Source organism: Gymnogyps californianus, chromosome 11, assembly GCF_018139145.2.
Source record: "Gymnogyps californianus isolate 813 chromosome 11, ASM1813914v2, whole genome shotgun sequence".
Classification (NCBI taxonomy): domain Eukaryota; kingdom Metazoa; phylum Chordata; class Aves; order Accipitriformes; family Cathartidae; genus Gymnogyps; species Gymnogyps californianus.
In genome coordinates, this window is record NC_059481.1 from 15027911 (window position 1) to 15043424 (window position 15514).

At 44.0% G+C, this 15514-nt stretch overlaps 1 protein-coding gene across 1 annotated transcript; it reads left to right on the forward strand.

Moving 5' to 3' along the window:
* Nucleotides 1-8153: 8153 nt before the first annotated feature.
* CTXND1 (cortexin domain containing 1) lies at nucleotides 8154-8333 on the forward strand. Its single transcript, XM_050903682.1, has one exon. The coding sequence runs from the start codon at nucleotides 8154-8156 to the stop codon at nucleotides 8331-8333; it is 180 nt and encodes a 59-aa protein (XP_050759639.1).
* Nucleotides 8334-15514: the final 7181 nt, after the last annotated feature.

The following is a 15514-nucleotide window of genomic DNA, read 5'->3' on the forward strand; positions in this document are numbered from 1 at the left end:
TACAAGCCTTGGCTTAAAAGCCAAATCTATTTGTTTCTCTAAGACTCCTTTACGTTTGCCACTCACCATGATGAAAGGGGATGCACACACCGTGCATCATAGCACTGAGTGATAAGAAAAGCCGCTTCAGACCCCTTATCAAAATACGTATTGAATGAAGGACGCTCCTGCTGCAGACAGACGTTCCTTTTCATGCACATCTAAACTTTACATATCATAGGTATTGCTTTGCATTTTCCTGGCATCATCTATTAAAGGATTTCAGTACCTGATGAATCAATGTTCCCAACAGGCCCCGGGTGGAAGCGAGTACCACAAGGAGGACGGGCTAAACCATGTTACAAAATCATTGCAGCTCTCACACCCACAGCAGAAACACAAATAGGGAACCAAAGAAATGTCCCTGCAGCATGCACAGGAGACACGGATCTCCTTTTCCCAGGGCCGAGCTGGGCTATTGGCTTGCACGTTGCTCAGAGCCTGGCCAGTTGAGGACAGTAGTAGGGAGATGTAGCAAAAATCCCTGAACTGGGGTCTGAGGGAACACTGGATGTCCTTTCTTCTCTTGCTCCCCTATGGATTGTAAAGCAGACGATACAAAGATAACATTACCACCTCAGTCCTGGCTTATCTGCCTGTTTAGCTAGTATATGTTGCTTAAATCCTAACACTTCTCACCGTTGTTCCCAGTAGCCAGCAACTCATAAGGTCCGTCACTGATTCTACTCCACTTTTTTACCTCTGAACTACCATTTCCAGTCTCTAAAAAAGGTTCCTAGATGTTCTGAGGTTGTCATTTCAGCAAAGTTTAACCAAGGATTATCCACGCAAGTTGAACTTTGGGAGACTAGAGGTGCTTTTCTCTCCAGAACCCAACTGTCCATCAGTTCGCTCGATAGCTCTAAACAGCGACTTGCTCCCAAGCACAACCATCTATTTTTTTATCTTTTGTTAACAAGTAATACCACATGCTCCTCAAGTGAGTGAGAAATGATTATTTGATTTAGGACGCTCTCAAATTATAAGCAGCCCACAGTTATTTTAAATGTATGTTGCATCTTTTTCTCAATGAAGATTAATGTTATTCTTGTCATGGGGCTATGTAAGAAGGAAACATTTGTGCAACAGCAATTTTTAACACTTTCCCCAGATTGATTTATGCGTTTACTTGTTTTCAACTTTTTAGGCACCCATAAATGATGTCTTTAGTCTTCTGGGGAATACTGACATCCAGTAATTTATGACTGGCTAAAAGCAAGTGTGTTGAGGGAAGACTATTTGTCTCTTGACCATAACTGAGTGGGCTAGATTGAATAAATGAGTTTGCATAAACTAAGCTGAGCATAAAGATTTGAAGTCAATATGTAAAGCAAGCAAAAAAAACCCCAAACAACAACAAAACCCAAACCAAAAAGCCAAACAGTGGGTTAAAAACAAAGATTAAACCTGCCTGTGTGCTACAGGTACACAGGAGAAATCATGCTCATAGGAAGCCAGAGTCACTGAAATAAAGTATTGATTTTCTGCTGAAAGAACTGTAAGTATAAAAGGACAATTAATTTTTAAATGACGGTAACGGTCATATTATTGCTCTCTGGATATAGAAAGAAGCTCATCTGTCTATATCTATCTACAGCATTTGACTCTGTGCTCAGAGGCAGTGAGTTTTTAATCGAAACTAGATTGTTAAGAATATTAGAGTATGATTAAGTGTCCAGACTACTCTCTTATAGATTTGAACTTCAAATTGAAGGTGAGTTCATTTGACGCTCACACACAATACAAACCTGAAGCAGCACTTCACCTTCCTTCCCGGCCATTCACCTCTACTCCCTTGCCTGAGCAACACCCTGTCCTGCTGAGTCCCCTCACCTGGGATTTGGGGTCATCTTTGGCTTGTTCTTCTCCCCAGCCTTCACATCCTACATCTTAAAACTCCTTTCCATACCAACATCTCAGAGTAACCATCTCTGCAGGCATCCTGAAAACAACAGGCAGGCTCTTACCACCTCACAGCTTTAATTACTACAACCTTCGACAAACTTCGACAAACATCTCACCCTACCACTGCTCCAAATACCACTGCAGAGGTCAGCTCCTGCTCCTTCCCTCAGAGCTTCGCCCAGACATGTGAGCCACCTCCCCTTTCAAGGGCCAACAACAGCCTCTCCCCAGCTCTTCCCACCATCTATCTCCATTACCAAAAGGCCAATCCACACTTCCCTTTGGCCCTTGTTCCAGCATCTGTCACTTGGTCAGCACCCAAATCCCCTTCAAAGATGGGAGAGGAGCCCTGCAGAGGCTGTCTGCAAAGTAAACCTCACTGTCCTGCTGGTACTCAAGGTATTGGGTCATGGGCGTTGGGTCCCCAGCCATTACCTGTCTCACAATGTGCTCTTCAAGCCAAATATTGTCTTTTCTTCACACTTAGACTGTAAGTTCCCTGGAACTGTTGCTGTCATTTTGGTCCATGCTCACGGAGACCTTAGCATGGTAGATATGGTCCATGGCAAAGTCCTGACGCCCATACAGCAATGAATAAAAGTAAGGTTTTGAGCAATCTTTCTGTGAGTTGATGAGTGGTGCTGTTGAGCAGGAGTTCTGGACTCCAGGCCATAAGAAATTTCAGAGAGTTAACAAAATTGAGTGGGGAAATAGGTTTGTCATCCAGTTTTGTCTGGTTGAAATTATTTTGTGTGCATGTAAAAAAGAATGTCATCCCAAATCAGACTGAAAAAAAATCCAAATAATGAATAGGTTTTAAGTCCTGGTATACCAGTTCAGATCAATCAAATAGTTTTGTTTAAGCAACTGAAACGTTTCACTTCAATTCTGGCCATTTTTGTAAAAAATAAAAAAGGTTAAAAAAAATCCAAAAACTAAAGATGCAGACTCCTGAGCAGTATCAATTCAGACCTGGCTGATCTTTCACTATGAATTAAAAATGGGATTTTTGCTTGTTTAAGAAGAAATAAGGATACGATGACTTTGGGCTCAAACATCGCTCTTTGTATCATAAATGTTCTTCTAGGGAACGTCTGACAAACAAATCCATCTTGTGTATGACTGTATCCAATTGCCTCGGGCTGTCACTGGAGCGATTCCCAACCGCTTAACGAATCCGTAACGCCCACATCCTGCGTGATGAGCAATTGTGACTTTTTTTTTTTTTCTCTCTCCAGAACACATTGATGAGGAGAACTGCTTCCAGGTCTGGGTCGATGTAAACCTGAGTGGAGCCTGAACGCCGTTAAAGCCACACTGATTAACAAAACTTTTAAAATATGACTACAGTAAGGATTTTAACTCCACAATGCTGCTATGCTGGGATGTGACAGGCTTCCTACCCAGGTCTGGAAGGTAGGGATCTGCTTGCATATATGAAATCATATAGTTTCCCTTCCCTCCCCTCCCCGCACATCTGTTGTTTTGGGAAAGGAGTACAGAAGAAAAAAAAAATAAAGTGTTTTGAAATATATCCTGTGGGTTGAGATGAGTGGAAACATGATTAACCAGCATAGGAACTGGTATGGTTTAGACCAGCTCTCTGCAATATATGTGGTACATTATTACCTCATATTTAAAGTGATAGTGCCAAGATTGTCAGGTCTGGAAAAAAAACCCATGTCTTTTAAAGTATCTTGCATAGGTAAGAATGATTGCAAAATTCAGCCACACCAATATGCACAAGTGTTACATAGAGTCTGTAACAGAGCTGGTATAATAAAGAGGTTGCCAACATATCTCTGTCTGCTTGTGTACGTAAGGTAATAAAAAATTACTATAGCCTCTCTTCTATGGCAAACCCTCATGAAAAGAGCACTGGGAAACACAAAACAAACAGCAGAGCAAAGACCAAATCCCCAGGACAGATTCTTCATTGAGGTACCCAAGTTCTTTATCCCCAGGCCATGGTCTCTGACTGTTCTTGCACATGACTGCCAGGCTGCAGGGTCTCCTGACTGCAAGAATGGTCAGACAAGAACAAGCTGGGGCGACCAGGGCATCAAAACTGGATGATGCCAACCCACTGAAGAGATACAGGTGCTGCCTGGTCCTGGTCCTCTGCAATCCACAGGGACCCAAGTGCACAGAGTCACTTTTGGTACTGAATTACACCGCCCACCACAAGCCAGCACAGCTCCGTCCCTGGGATGATGAGTCTGCCTGGGGCACCCATCAGTTCTCAGAGGAGTTAGAGGGGGAGAGATTGTATTGAAACACTTGGGGATTTACAGAAGAGCATACACTGAAGACTGCTAAACTGCCTAATAGTTTGAACCAGGGATTACCCTTCTTCATCTGTTGGCTTTGTTTAAACCAAATTATGTTTTCAACTAATCTGAAGAAATTAAAAAAATACAATTCTGCAGCTCAGTGCTGACAAGCTGGTAAAAAAGTCATTTTCTACGATTCAGCTATTCAGAGAAAACTTGATCATTCAAGTATGAGCCTTTATAATTGTTTCTGCTAATATTTTTTTTTTTTTTTCCTCACACACATATGCTGTCAACATTGGCTGTGCTGGTAAATAAGAGCAAAGCATCCAGCCAACCAGTCTGTAGCCAGAGCGAGAGTTACTTTCAATAGCACTGATGGATTTCACAAGCCAGACTGGGATCTGCAAAACCATTCTGCTAACGGACACAGCACATCCCCCCGTGGCTGAGACAGGTGGTAGGATATGCAGGCAGAGCCTCCTCCAGCACGGACCAACTCTGCTTCAACCTGTAAGGCACTTCCACACCCCGCTCCAAGCCTGGCTGTACCACTGGGCACCAAGGAAATGAAAGGGGAGGTTGAGGCACTGGCCAAGGAAATGGAAAATAAGCACATCATTGCCATGCAGCAGCCCCAGTTGTCTGTGCTGGGAGACACAAGGCGTGTTGGATATTCACATGGCAACAAGCTTGTTCCCTCCCTGTGCACTGGTGTATCTGCAGGCAGATCCCTACCTGCAGCGGTGCTAAAGGGTTTTTAGGAAATAATAATCAAACAGCACATCCATGGTAAAACCAGGGAGCTGGACTTTCTCAGGAGGAACCAGCCCTGGTGAACACGTGCAAATAACTCCTTTCATGTCTGGGGACAATCTCTTGCTGGTCCCCAGATGCCTGATATAGAACAGTGGTATGTTCCAGCAATAATAAATTAATCTGGAGACAACTGCCTCAGACACAACCCCGTTCCAGCACCTAGATCTGTTCAGCGCTAATAACCACCTCTACACTGCCAAGCCCACTGAAATGCTACTGCAGTAGCTAACAGCGCAGAACACCACCAAATGCCTTCTGACACCTAATCCACCGTGCGACTCTGATGAGCACAAGCATTATGTTGGCGCGGCTCTGACAAGCTGGACCGGCGGCAGAGATTTCCCCCTCTGACAATGCTGGTCCACAGAGAGATTCAGGTGAGCAGTCAAGCTGCAAGTGAGGAGAGCAACTTGGAAAGCCAGGGCCTTCTGGCCAGCCCCAAGAAATACGTTCTCCATCAGTAATGACTTAATGCACAATAGTAGTCACAGCATAGAAACATTATCAAGTTTACAGGGAGAGCAGAAGGCAGGAAGACATGTGATTTACACATGAGGTTATACAACCTCAAGAAGACAGCTTTTTGGAAAAAATATTTATATTCCCACTAAAAATGTTGACTTTTTGGCAAAACAGATCAACCTAAACCTGAAACCATTAGATTCAAGCCATCACTGTAATTTCCTGTGTGATCTACATCTCCAATGCCATACGCTTTCACTCTGCCCTCTGGGTAAAGCTTTCTGCCTGGCACATCCTTTCCATAACATGCTTGTCTCTTCCAGTAGGAGAGGGGGCTGCATGACAGCTCAGGTGTTTCATAGGAAACATCATCCAGCCACAGTCCTGGGGGCAGAGGCAAGCAGAAGGATGCGGCACTTGAACCACAACTCCCATGAGATTGTGCGATGCCATCTTGAAGAGAAAAATCTCCAAGGGATGGATCTCTACTTGAAACCTCAGATCATTTTCCAAGTAATTGATTCATCTTTTAGAAGAAAGTACATTTGATTGAAAATGCAGTTTTTCAAAGATCAGTACTGATGGAATTTACCAGATAGTTCTGATATTCTGCAGGAGGTAACTTAGTGTGAAATAACACCACATGGTACAATAGCCAGAATGTCAAGAAGGAAAAATCAAGTAAAAATCAAGTCCATCCTTGTTGGACCTTCACAAGAGTACTTCAGGAAGGACTGGGCTACATTAGTAGTTTTGATAACCTTTTTTTTTCTTTTGCTCCACAAAAAAAAAAAAAAGTATCCACACTTAATACTCAGCCTTGCTGACGAAGTCTTGACTCTTTTTCACTAAATGAAGTTATAAACCGTAACGTAAGATCCATTGGCTGGTGAAATAGAGTGGTAATAGTCTTCTGGGAATAATAGACCTCTGATCAGGCCAGGTGAGCATAACAAGTTTGACCCCACTCCTCAGTGATTTCTTCATGAGCCAAAACTTGCTGGTCCATCCTAAGGATGTGACTGGTAAATACATGCAATGTCTGCTTGGTTTCATTCACTTTGTGTCATCAGCTTCTCTTTCATCTCCCTGCTGCAGGACTGGCTGTCGCAGTATTTCTGTGCTTGCAGGAAATTAAAAAAATCTTCTGTCCTTGTGCTTAAAATAGACTAGAGGGCCCAGCTGATTTATACTTGCCTTGTAGTATCTAGGAGGTGGTGAGACTGGAAAACAACTTGAAAAGGAGTAAATTATAAGACAGAGAAGGAACTGTGAACTTTAAAATAAAAGGTCCTCAGTTCACCCTGAGAAAAATTCACAGGGCACAGTTCAGGAGTCACTGGGACACTCACTCACAGCCGGCACAGCACAATGCTGCAAGAACGTGATGCTCCAGCCAGATGTGAACCGCTACTGAAACAGCCCTGCCAGCAGCATCAGCTCACTGGAAATGTAACCAGGCAAACTTGGCTGTGTAGATAAAACCTGTACCTGGGATTTCCTCACTGCATTAATGTAGTTATAGAGAGCAACTGGACCATTTGATACCCAAGTTTCACCCAGTTCTCCCTATGGTTCAGTATCTTCTCTTTCCCATCTCTCTCCTCCAAATGAAGCAGGGATCAGTTCTCAGATTATTGCATTTGATGTGAACGACTTTTTTTGTTGTTGTTTGTTTTAAAGAAGCATTCCATATTCCCGCTCTTTTACAGTAGTAACCCTCAACACTTCTACCTCCCACCTTGACCAAAGGTGGATGTCAGGGAAAGTTCCCCCATCCCTGGGCAGTAACTCAATTCCATGAGTCAGGTCAGTTCCTCTCCTTCAGCATCATCATACAAAGCAATTTGTGTTAGCAGCTAATGAACTATCCAGAGGCACACTTGCAGAGGCAGAAGAGAGTCAATCTCTGCTGAAGCCGTTTTGGTTATGGATTCAGATGATGAGGTCAGAAGAGACCTTCAGCTATGCAGATATCTGCATCGAATAAGATAATCCTTGTACTAATCACATAATCACACGTACCTCTCTGGGTGATAAAACATCCACTTAAAAATGATATTGCTCCTAAAAATCTATTGCCTGGAGAACCTATGAGTACCAGAGATTAAACGTTATGGAAAATAGGTACGCATAATTTTCACTTTGCTTTGTGCCAGCGAGAGACAGGGAATGTTTGGACAGAGAGGAAAATTGGGATAGAAACAGTCTGCTCTGCCATTTGTCTGCTCTTTCACACTAGCAGAAGAGGGGAAGTATTTTTATGATTGGGAAATGCTGAGACAAGAACAGTGTCTGTACCTCTTTTAAGAGGTGATATTTCAAGTGGATAGTGTTCATTCACCACTGCTTCTCTTTTCTTTGTTAACATCTCTTTTTATTGTCTAATATTTTAGCAGGAAGCATTCATGGGCTAAATTAAGGCAGAGATGAGGTTTCTTCTGTTCACAGCACTCAGTTACCTGAGCTATGACATTTCCAGCAGGTTTATTTCCCTACAAGAATATATCACAGAGATTTTCCGTTTCCAGTTCTATCCCCAAGTTTCCCCATAGTCAGGAGCAGCAATCACTTGTGTCTGACACCGTGTTTGTTTTGCAGGTGGTTGATGATGTTAGGAGTAAATAGAAACCCAGATGAAGAGCAGCATAAGCAATGGAGGGACCAACCCCAGAGCCCGTGTACGTTGACGTGGACAAGGGACTGACATTAGCATGTTTTGTCTTCCTCTGCCTCTTCTTGATTGTGATGATTATTCGCTGTGCAAAAGTCATCATGGACCCTTACAGTGCCATCCCTACATCTACGTGGGAGGAGCAGCATCTAGATGACTGAAAGGACTTCACTGGACAGAGCCATAAAATGCTGCGATCCAGGAGGCCTTTTCCCACCGGGAAGGCTAACACACAAACAGCCATTTTCAGATATGCAGGGCAACGGCAGTATCTCTAAGAGCACATAATGTAAACGATTCTCGCTCAACAGATCAGGATATCAGCAAGCCATTCTGGCAGCACAGTTTAATACTATGCAGCAACCCTTATTTTACTGAAAACAGTTATCATTGTAACTCAATTAGCACAGGACTCTCCAGACTTTTCCTAATATAACTCTTGGTCTAGCACAGTTTGTCTTCCCCTCAATATCTCCCACAAATCCAGGGTAACCGTCAGAATTTGGAAAAGCAACAAGAACATTTTGTCTTTCCTGGAAATAGATTGCTTCAAGTATCTTCCTCAGTCATTATACTTGTGTTTCGAAAAAGGCCCAGATTTTATAATTTTGTATCCCAGAGCATCACTAAGTAGAAGCATTAAAGCACCCCTGGTTAAGTAGGGTTATACGAGCAGATTTATTCTCGACTCACTTGGTTCTGCACATACACTCCCTGCCCCACTGCACCCGTATTTCCAGTGATCAGGATACAGAAACACCCAGACTACGGTTCCCAAGGGGGTCATGGACTACTGTTGACCTTGTAGCACCACCTCGCTCTATCTTTCTCATGCAAAAACTAGGCATATCATCTGCCATGGGTCCATGGATTAGCCAGATGTGTCAGACCACTTACTATGAGCTTGCTAGCCACCAGAAGTCCATGGAGCAGAGCTTGGACACTGCTGGTTTCAACTACATAGAACTTGCTGTGATTTTCAAAGAGTGATTCCACATGCAACTTCATCTATCTTTTGTTTCAGGTGCACTTCTGTGGAATGAGACACAAATAGAATGACAAAGACAATAAGCAAAGAGACATTGCTCCTAGCTTTGTCACTCAGACAGACTTCTCAGCATAACAGTTACAGTAAAATACAATAATATGCATTCTACCTCGGAGAAATTCAGCACCTTTAAAAGAAGAATTTTCCCACAAATTTGTAAGGTGAATAGCTGTACATTTCCTTCTCTCAATTCATTAAGACAGCCATTACACGAGAAGGTGTTAAGTGAACATGGGAGCTTTGGAAATTTATTATTTACCTTTTGAAGAGTGGGGATTGAGGGATACCCATGTCCTCTATTCCCCAAATTCTAAGGTTTGCTCACAGCTGCCTTTTTTACTGACTGTATGTTTGGCTTATGGGATTGTAAGGAGTTGCTGAAGCAATACGGAGTAGGTACTGCAACCACAACAAGCATCATGAGCAGACAAGACTTGAAAGCACAAATCTGCAAGAAGAGTGTTTCACTATTTCTCCTCTTCCTTACCATCCTACCTGACCTCTAGGTTCTTGCCATAAGGTGATGCACAGTGGGTGAGAAAGGTGGAACCAAAGGTTGTGGCAAGGAATCAGGACGTAGACTTTGTAGGTTACTATTCTCAGCTCTGACAGATTTGTTTGACCATCACACAAGTCACTTCTTCATGTGCCTCATTCTACTCATCAGTGAAATGGGTACAGCAATATAAATTTGTCTCACATTGTTTGTCTGTCTCATTACACCAGAAAGCACTTGGAGAGCCTTAGATAGGGACATAGAAATAAGGTATTGATTTACAACTCTTCCTTGTGAAACTAACATGGAAGATCTGAATCGTAGTATACAGCAAGGGAAGTTCTCCCCAGGCAGAGGACATGTCCAGACCTCCATTTACTCTCTCATTAAGACTGCAGTATTTTGAGTCATGCCAAATGGCACCTGGCTTTGTTACATATTCCACTGATTTCTGAGAACAGTCTGGAGGTAAGGTGCTCAGCACTGTGATTACAGAGATCCCAAAATAGCAGGCTATGAGGCATATGGAGATTTTTGCATGGATCTTTTGCACTGCAACAGTTTTTGCTAATCTCTGTTGTAGGAGATACCATTCAGGAGGCAGGAGATTTGAGGATTGCCTTTAATGCTCCTATTCTCTAGCAAGAGACCTCCACTGCTTCAATTACTCACTGCAGATTGCTCATCAGGCTGTTATTTAGCCTCAGTTTCTGCTAGCCAGTTAATCGTCAGTAACTGAGGATTTTTTCAGGCATGAATGTTAATGTTCACCATACTTTGAGCAAAGACATTGGTCTCTCATATTCATGAGTGTGTCTATCTGTACCATAGGAATGGATGCCCTAGCTCAAAAAAGATTGCTTCTGTTCCCTGGGCTAAAGTTTAGAACCCATTTTTTGTCATTAAGTCTTGTATACCACCTTGATACTAGTGGGGCTACTTACAGAATAAACAAAATAAATCTGTTTCCAGGCTAGAGACACTTTCAGTTTGCAGGTCACCCGGCTGCATTCACAGCTGATGCAGAGCAAGAACAGAGCTTGTCATCACACCTCCCAATACCAATACTCCACTCAATGTTTATCTGCATGCAGAACTCTGGCTTTGTCATGCGTCACTGATAAGCCCCTGTTCAGCTAAGGACTTAGGCACATGCTTAAGTTTAAGCCTCTGAGCAGGCTGCCTGACGAGGGAGACCAGGGTCAGTCACGTGCTGTGTCCTTGGCAGGGCAGGGACAGCAATACACAGTCCTTGCAGGAGCAAAGCCTGTGTGAGAACAAAGGGTTACGAATGCTGGGGAAGCAAATTAACAAGTTTGCTTTGCAAGAAAGTTTGCCACTTCTTTTTTCTCTGTTTGTCCAGCTGTACAAACCATTTTATGGATTTTCCTGAAAATCCTAATGGAAAGACCCCTAAAGTTAGCTCTATTTTCTAATAAAAAGGCATTTGTCTTCCTGGCGTAGCCTGTCAAGTCCATCCTTCTGTCGACAAAAAAGATCTCCATAAACATCTACATATTCATGTCCAATCTTTTCACATGACTGTGTAAAAGTCAATATGATTGTTTTTATATAGATAAAGTAAATGCATTCTAATTTCTGCCTTCCCCCACTGGTTACAATCACTTAACCTCACCACTCTTTAACCAAAAGCAATACTAAACATCATGCTGAAAGCAGAAATTTTGTCCTCCTTGCATTCAGTCGGGACTTGCCCACCCGAGGTGCGTCATTGCAGCTCCCGCCCGATGCCGACCCCGCGAGCCCTGCCGGCAAAGCTGCGCTCACGGCCAGTGGAAGGTCTGTTTTAGCAGCGGCTGCATCACTGGGCTTGGTAGTAATTTCAGCTGCATGCAACAAGTGCCTCTGCTAGTTTTGGTTCATTTTTTCAATCATTATGCCATACTACCAGCAATTGCACTCAGAGGAAATAATTCAGACTTGTTGCAAATGTATTTATCTAACACAATAAACAGCATCAACATGGAAAACCTTCTTGTTGTCTCTGTGGTGGTTCACTTCTAGTTGCCAGGATCTCTTAAGAAACACCCACAACACAACAACATGATTCCCAAGGAAGATACACATTCCTGACAGCCCTCCTTGGAGAGTGAGAGCAGAGAACTGCTCCCTGTGTAGCAACACCACTACAGACTCTCAGGAGCTCGGGACAGAGCTGATGGAGCTCCAGGTGTTTCTGTGGCTCTGCTGGAAGGTCGGCTCCTCCAAAGCGGCTGTTTCAGGTTACTCCCTTGGTCAGGAAGAGCACTGAGCTGAGCTTCACTTCAGTGGGGGACTGCAGCATGCTGTATTTCAGCAATTCATTATCAGTAACAAATTGCATACCAAAAGAAATAGGGCCACTGAGACTGGAATCCCTCCTGCTAGCAACTGAAAATGAAGGGTGTGGAGCATCTGTGGGGTCTCTTTGAAGAAGCCACAGAGTACGGGATATGCTGAGTAAAAAGCACCCAGGGAACTCCTCCTCTTGAAAAAGATGAGGAGACAAATTGCTAATTCTTTCATCTTGTAAAAGGACTCTGTTGCCTGAAGGCTGGGTGCTTTATATATCTGCTTGTCCCTGCAGTGAGTCTTCTGGCAGAAGAACGTTTGGGCCTGAAACCTAGTTTACCACAAAGACAAAACCCCACTGATAAATCATTAACTCTGTCCTAGTCAGAAGCAGAGGCTGGAGTCTTTACGCTGCTTTCAGAGCAGCTACTATGGCTAATATAAGTAAATGTGAACTGAAGTCAGCAGTGGCTGACTTTGGGCAGACACCCTGGAGAACTGTGAGCATGAAGGTTTTTCTGAAAGAAACAGGGACTGATGCTAGCCAGGGAACTGCACGAGCGATGCTGCTGCAGCAAAGGTGTCCCCAGCTTGCTGGGTCATTACCAGTCTCAGCAGGTAACTCCAACCCACACTACCAGAGCTCAGAAGTCAAGTGAACACAGGACTTAGATGGGCAAAACTCTGTGCTCAGACTCCAGCAATCTCCATGACACACAGAGGGATGGTGGTGAGGACAGCAGACCTCAGGTATTTACCTGGTTCACTTTAGAAGCTGGTGCTCCAGAAAACAGAGTGAGTGTATGAGAGATGAATGCAGTGACTTTTCAAGACAGCCCCAAATTCAACTTCCATGAAGCAAGATTGATGCTGGTGCCCTGTGCTACCTGCAGCTTGCATGCAGTCCCCCACTAACACTCAGTGATAACTGAGCCTACAAAGCCTCGAGCTTCTCCGTCCAAAGAGACCCAAGGACAGCAGTGACACCATGACCTGCATGTGGACTGGGCATTACTGCTGGGGCAAGGAGTCATCCCAAAGGAGCAGCCACCCCTGCAGTTTTGCATCTTTGAGGTCAACCTGGCAATGCATGGAGTGGCAGCCACGCACCAGCTCCCCTGCTTCGCACCCAGCTCAGTCCTGGTCCATGGCGGTGCTGGATCTGCACCAGCCGTCGGCACAGCAGCACCGTTGCAATGGCTTTGGCTGAGCTGCCCATGGTGTGAAAAGCCTGCTAAACGCAGGCTGGAAAATTTAAATTCATCTTCTCCCCTTCCTTACCCTCTCTGTCTCTGACCTTGTCAACCCAGATTTGCCAGGCTTCAAACCACTTGTCTTCGCTGTCTCGTGGTTTTACATCTCAGGTGATTTGATTTAAATAAAGGATATAAAATCCCCAATTTTAACCATGTCTTAATGCTGCAATAGGAATTCTTGAGTTCAGTTAACATTCTTTTGTATTTGAACTTTTTTATTTTTTAAAAAACTGTTTTCATTAAAAAATTATTGATACCCTTTGGCCACTACTCCTTCTCGCAAACCAGGAGGAAAACACTGCTCACACACACATTTTTAAAGCAATACGCAGTTTAAGATTCCTGGTTGCGTTTATTCTCAGGGTTCAATTCAATCCACAATGGCATTAGGAAATGTTGAATGATACACTTCTTAGTTGCAAAGGTCCATGTTTTGTACTGGGACTTGGCGAGGCAGCTCCGGGAGGGAAATCAGAAATCAATCAAAAATGTATTAAAATTGCATTAAGTGTGCTGAAGCCGTGAGGAAAGCGGAGTTTTTTGAAACATATTTTATACTTAAGACTAATTGGATTTCTCAAGCAGCAGCCATATTGCCTCTGCAGAACAAACAAAGTGTCTGGTAGGGGCAAGCGGGCAGCAGAGCTGGGCACCCCCCCAGCCCCCGAGGCAAACCCCAGAGCCACCGCTGGAGCAGGGTCCTGGGACACGGCAGCTCCAGGGCATCCATCGCTCTGCAGGGCAGTGGGGCTGCCGGCTGCAGGTCCTGACCCTGACGCATGTCTGCCCTAGATCCAATGCACAGCGAGGAGGGGGACAAGAAACCCTCCCTGCGCTTGCAGCTCCCAACCAGTCCCTTAGCATCCATTGACAGAAGCGTCGATCCTACAAGCTGACCCAATGGGTGCTCAGCTGCCACCAGGCACTTCTGCTCCTGCAGCGTTTCCCTCATACATTAACTGCGTCTACCCCAGCTCCGTTACAGCTGCCAATTAGGTAATATGGAGCAAACGGAGTAAAAATTAGGAAGCACAGGTCTGTAATTAAAACTTCATGGAAAACCAAACACACGTGCAACAGAGAAAGCGTTGAGGTGAAGATGTTCTTGGGAATGAGGGGACACGAAGAGGAACAGCTCACAGTAGATCTGAATGGGGCAGCATGGTGCCAGTACTTCAGCACGTCCCTCACGTACTTCCAAAGCCTTCAATCAATTTTAAAATTCCAGAAATGACCTCTTTCTTTCTATTTAAGCAGCAACTATGTGGGCATCCTGAACAGAAGCAGCAATCAAGCCTGAGAAATGGCCTCCTGCCTTACTGCTTAAAGCCAAAACCAATGTGAACATCACCTATCAGCTCTGTCCCTCTTAACAAAGTCACTACCTTGACCCCGAATAGCTACTGAAAGAGTGTTTTACTTTGAGTTATTACTGCCTGGTTAATGAAGGAATTATGAATATTGCTGACCCAAACGTTTTCATCAAAACTGATTTTTTTTCCATGATAGCACATCCATTTCTAATTAGAATCTCTGCAGAAAACTATTTTTGGTGAAGAATGCCAGCATTTCACATAGAAAATCCATTGTTTCCTTTAAATTCTGAAATATGCTTTAGGGTTTTATTCCGTGCTTTTCTTTTGACACTTAATTATACCAACAGTGCTATTATAAATTATACTCAGCTTTTTCATTACACACCAACCAGATGATGCTTTGATCTATAAGAAAATGCATCTCAAACAGTATCAAACAGAGGCTGCCCTTAGTTTTCTTACCAGCAAAATAAAAAACCAGATGAAATATTATCAGGCAGTATGATTCATTGCATCTACGACCACCCCGTGATAAAGCAGTACAACACAGAAGCACCTCCTGCATCCCTGCAAGACCTTTCATCCAACATCTCAGCATTACTCACGCCCAGGATCGCTGCGCTCCAGCACGGGTCGCTGCCGGGAACTGCTGACCTCCATAGAGCGTGAAACACCCGGCCAGCAAGAAGGGTGCTCCAGGCAAGCATAAGAGCTGTGGTTTCCATTTAGGCGCACATTTCCGTTTCCTCTGGTCAGGAAAGCCGGGTCTCTCTTCCCACACAACGTTGCATCACTCTGAACGAGGCCTCCCAAGTGGCTGACACAGCACAAAGGTTTTATTTTTCCTCCTGGCTTCCGAAGATCCAAGGAGGAATTTCTTCTCCTGCACCCAGGTCACAAACCTGGTGCTATGACAGGGCAGAGGAAAAGAAGC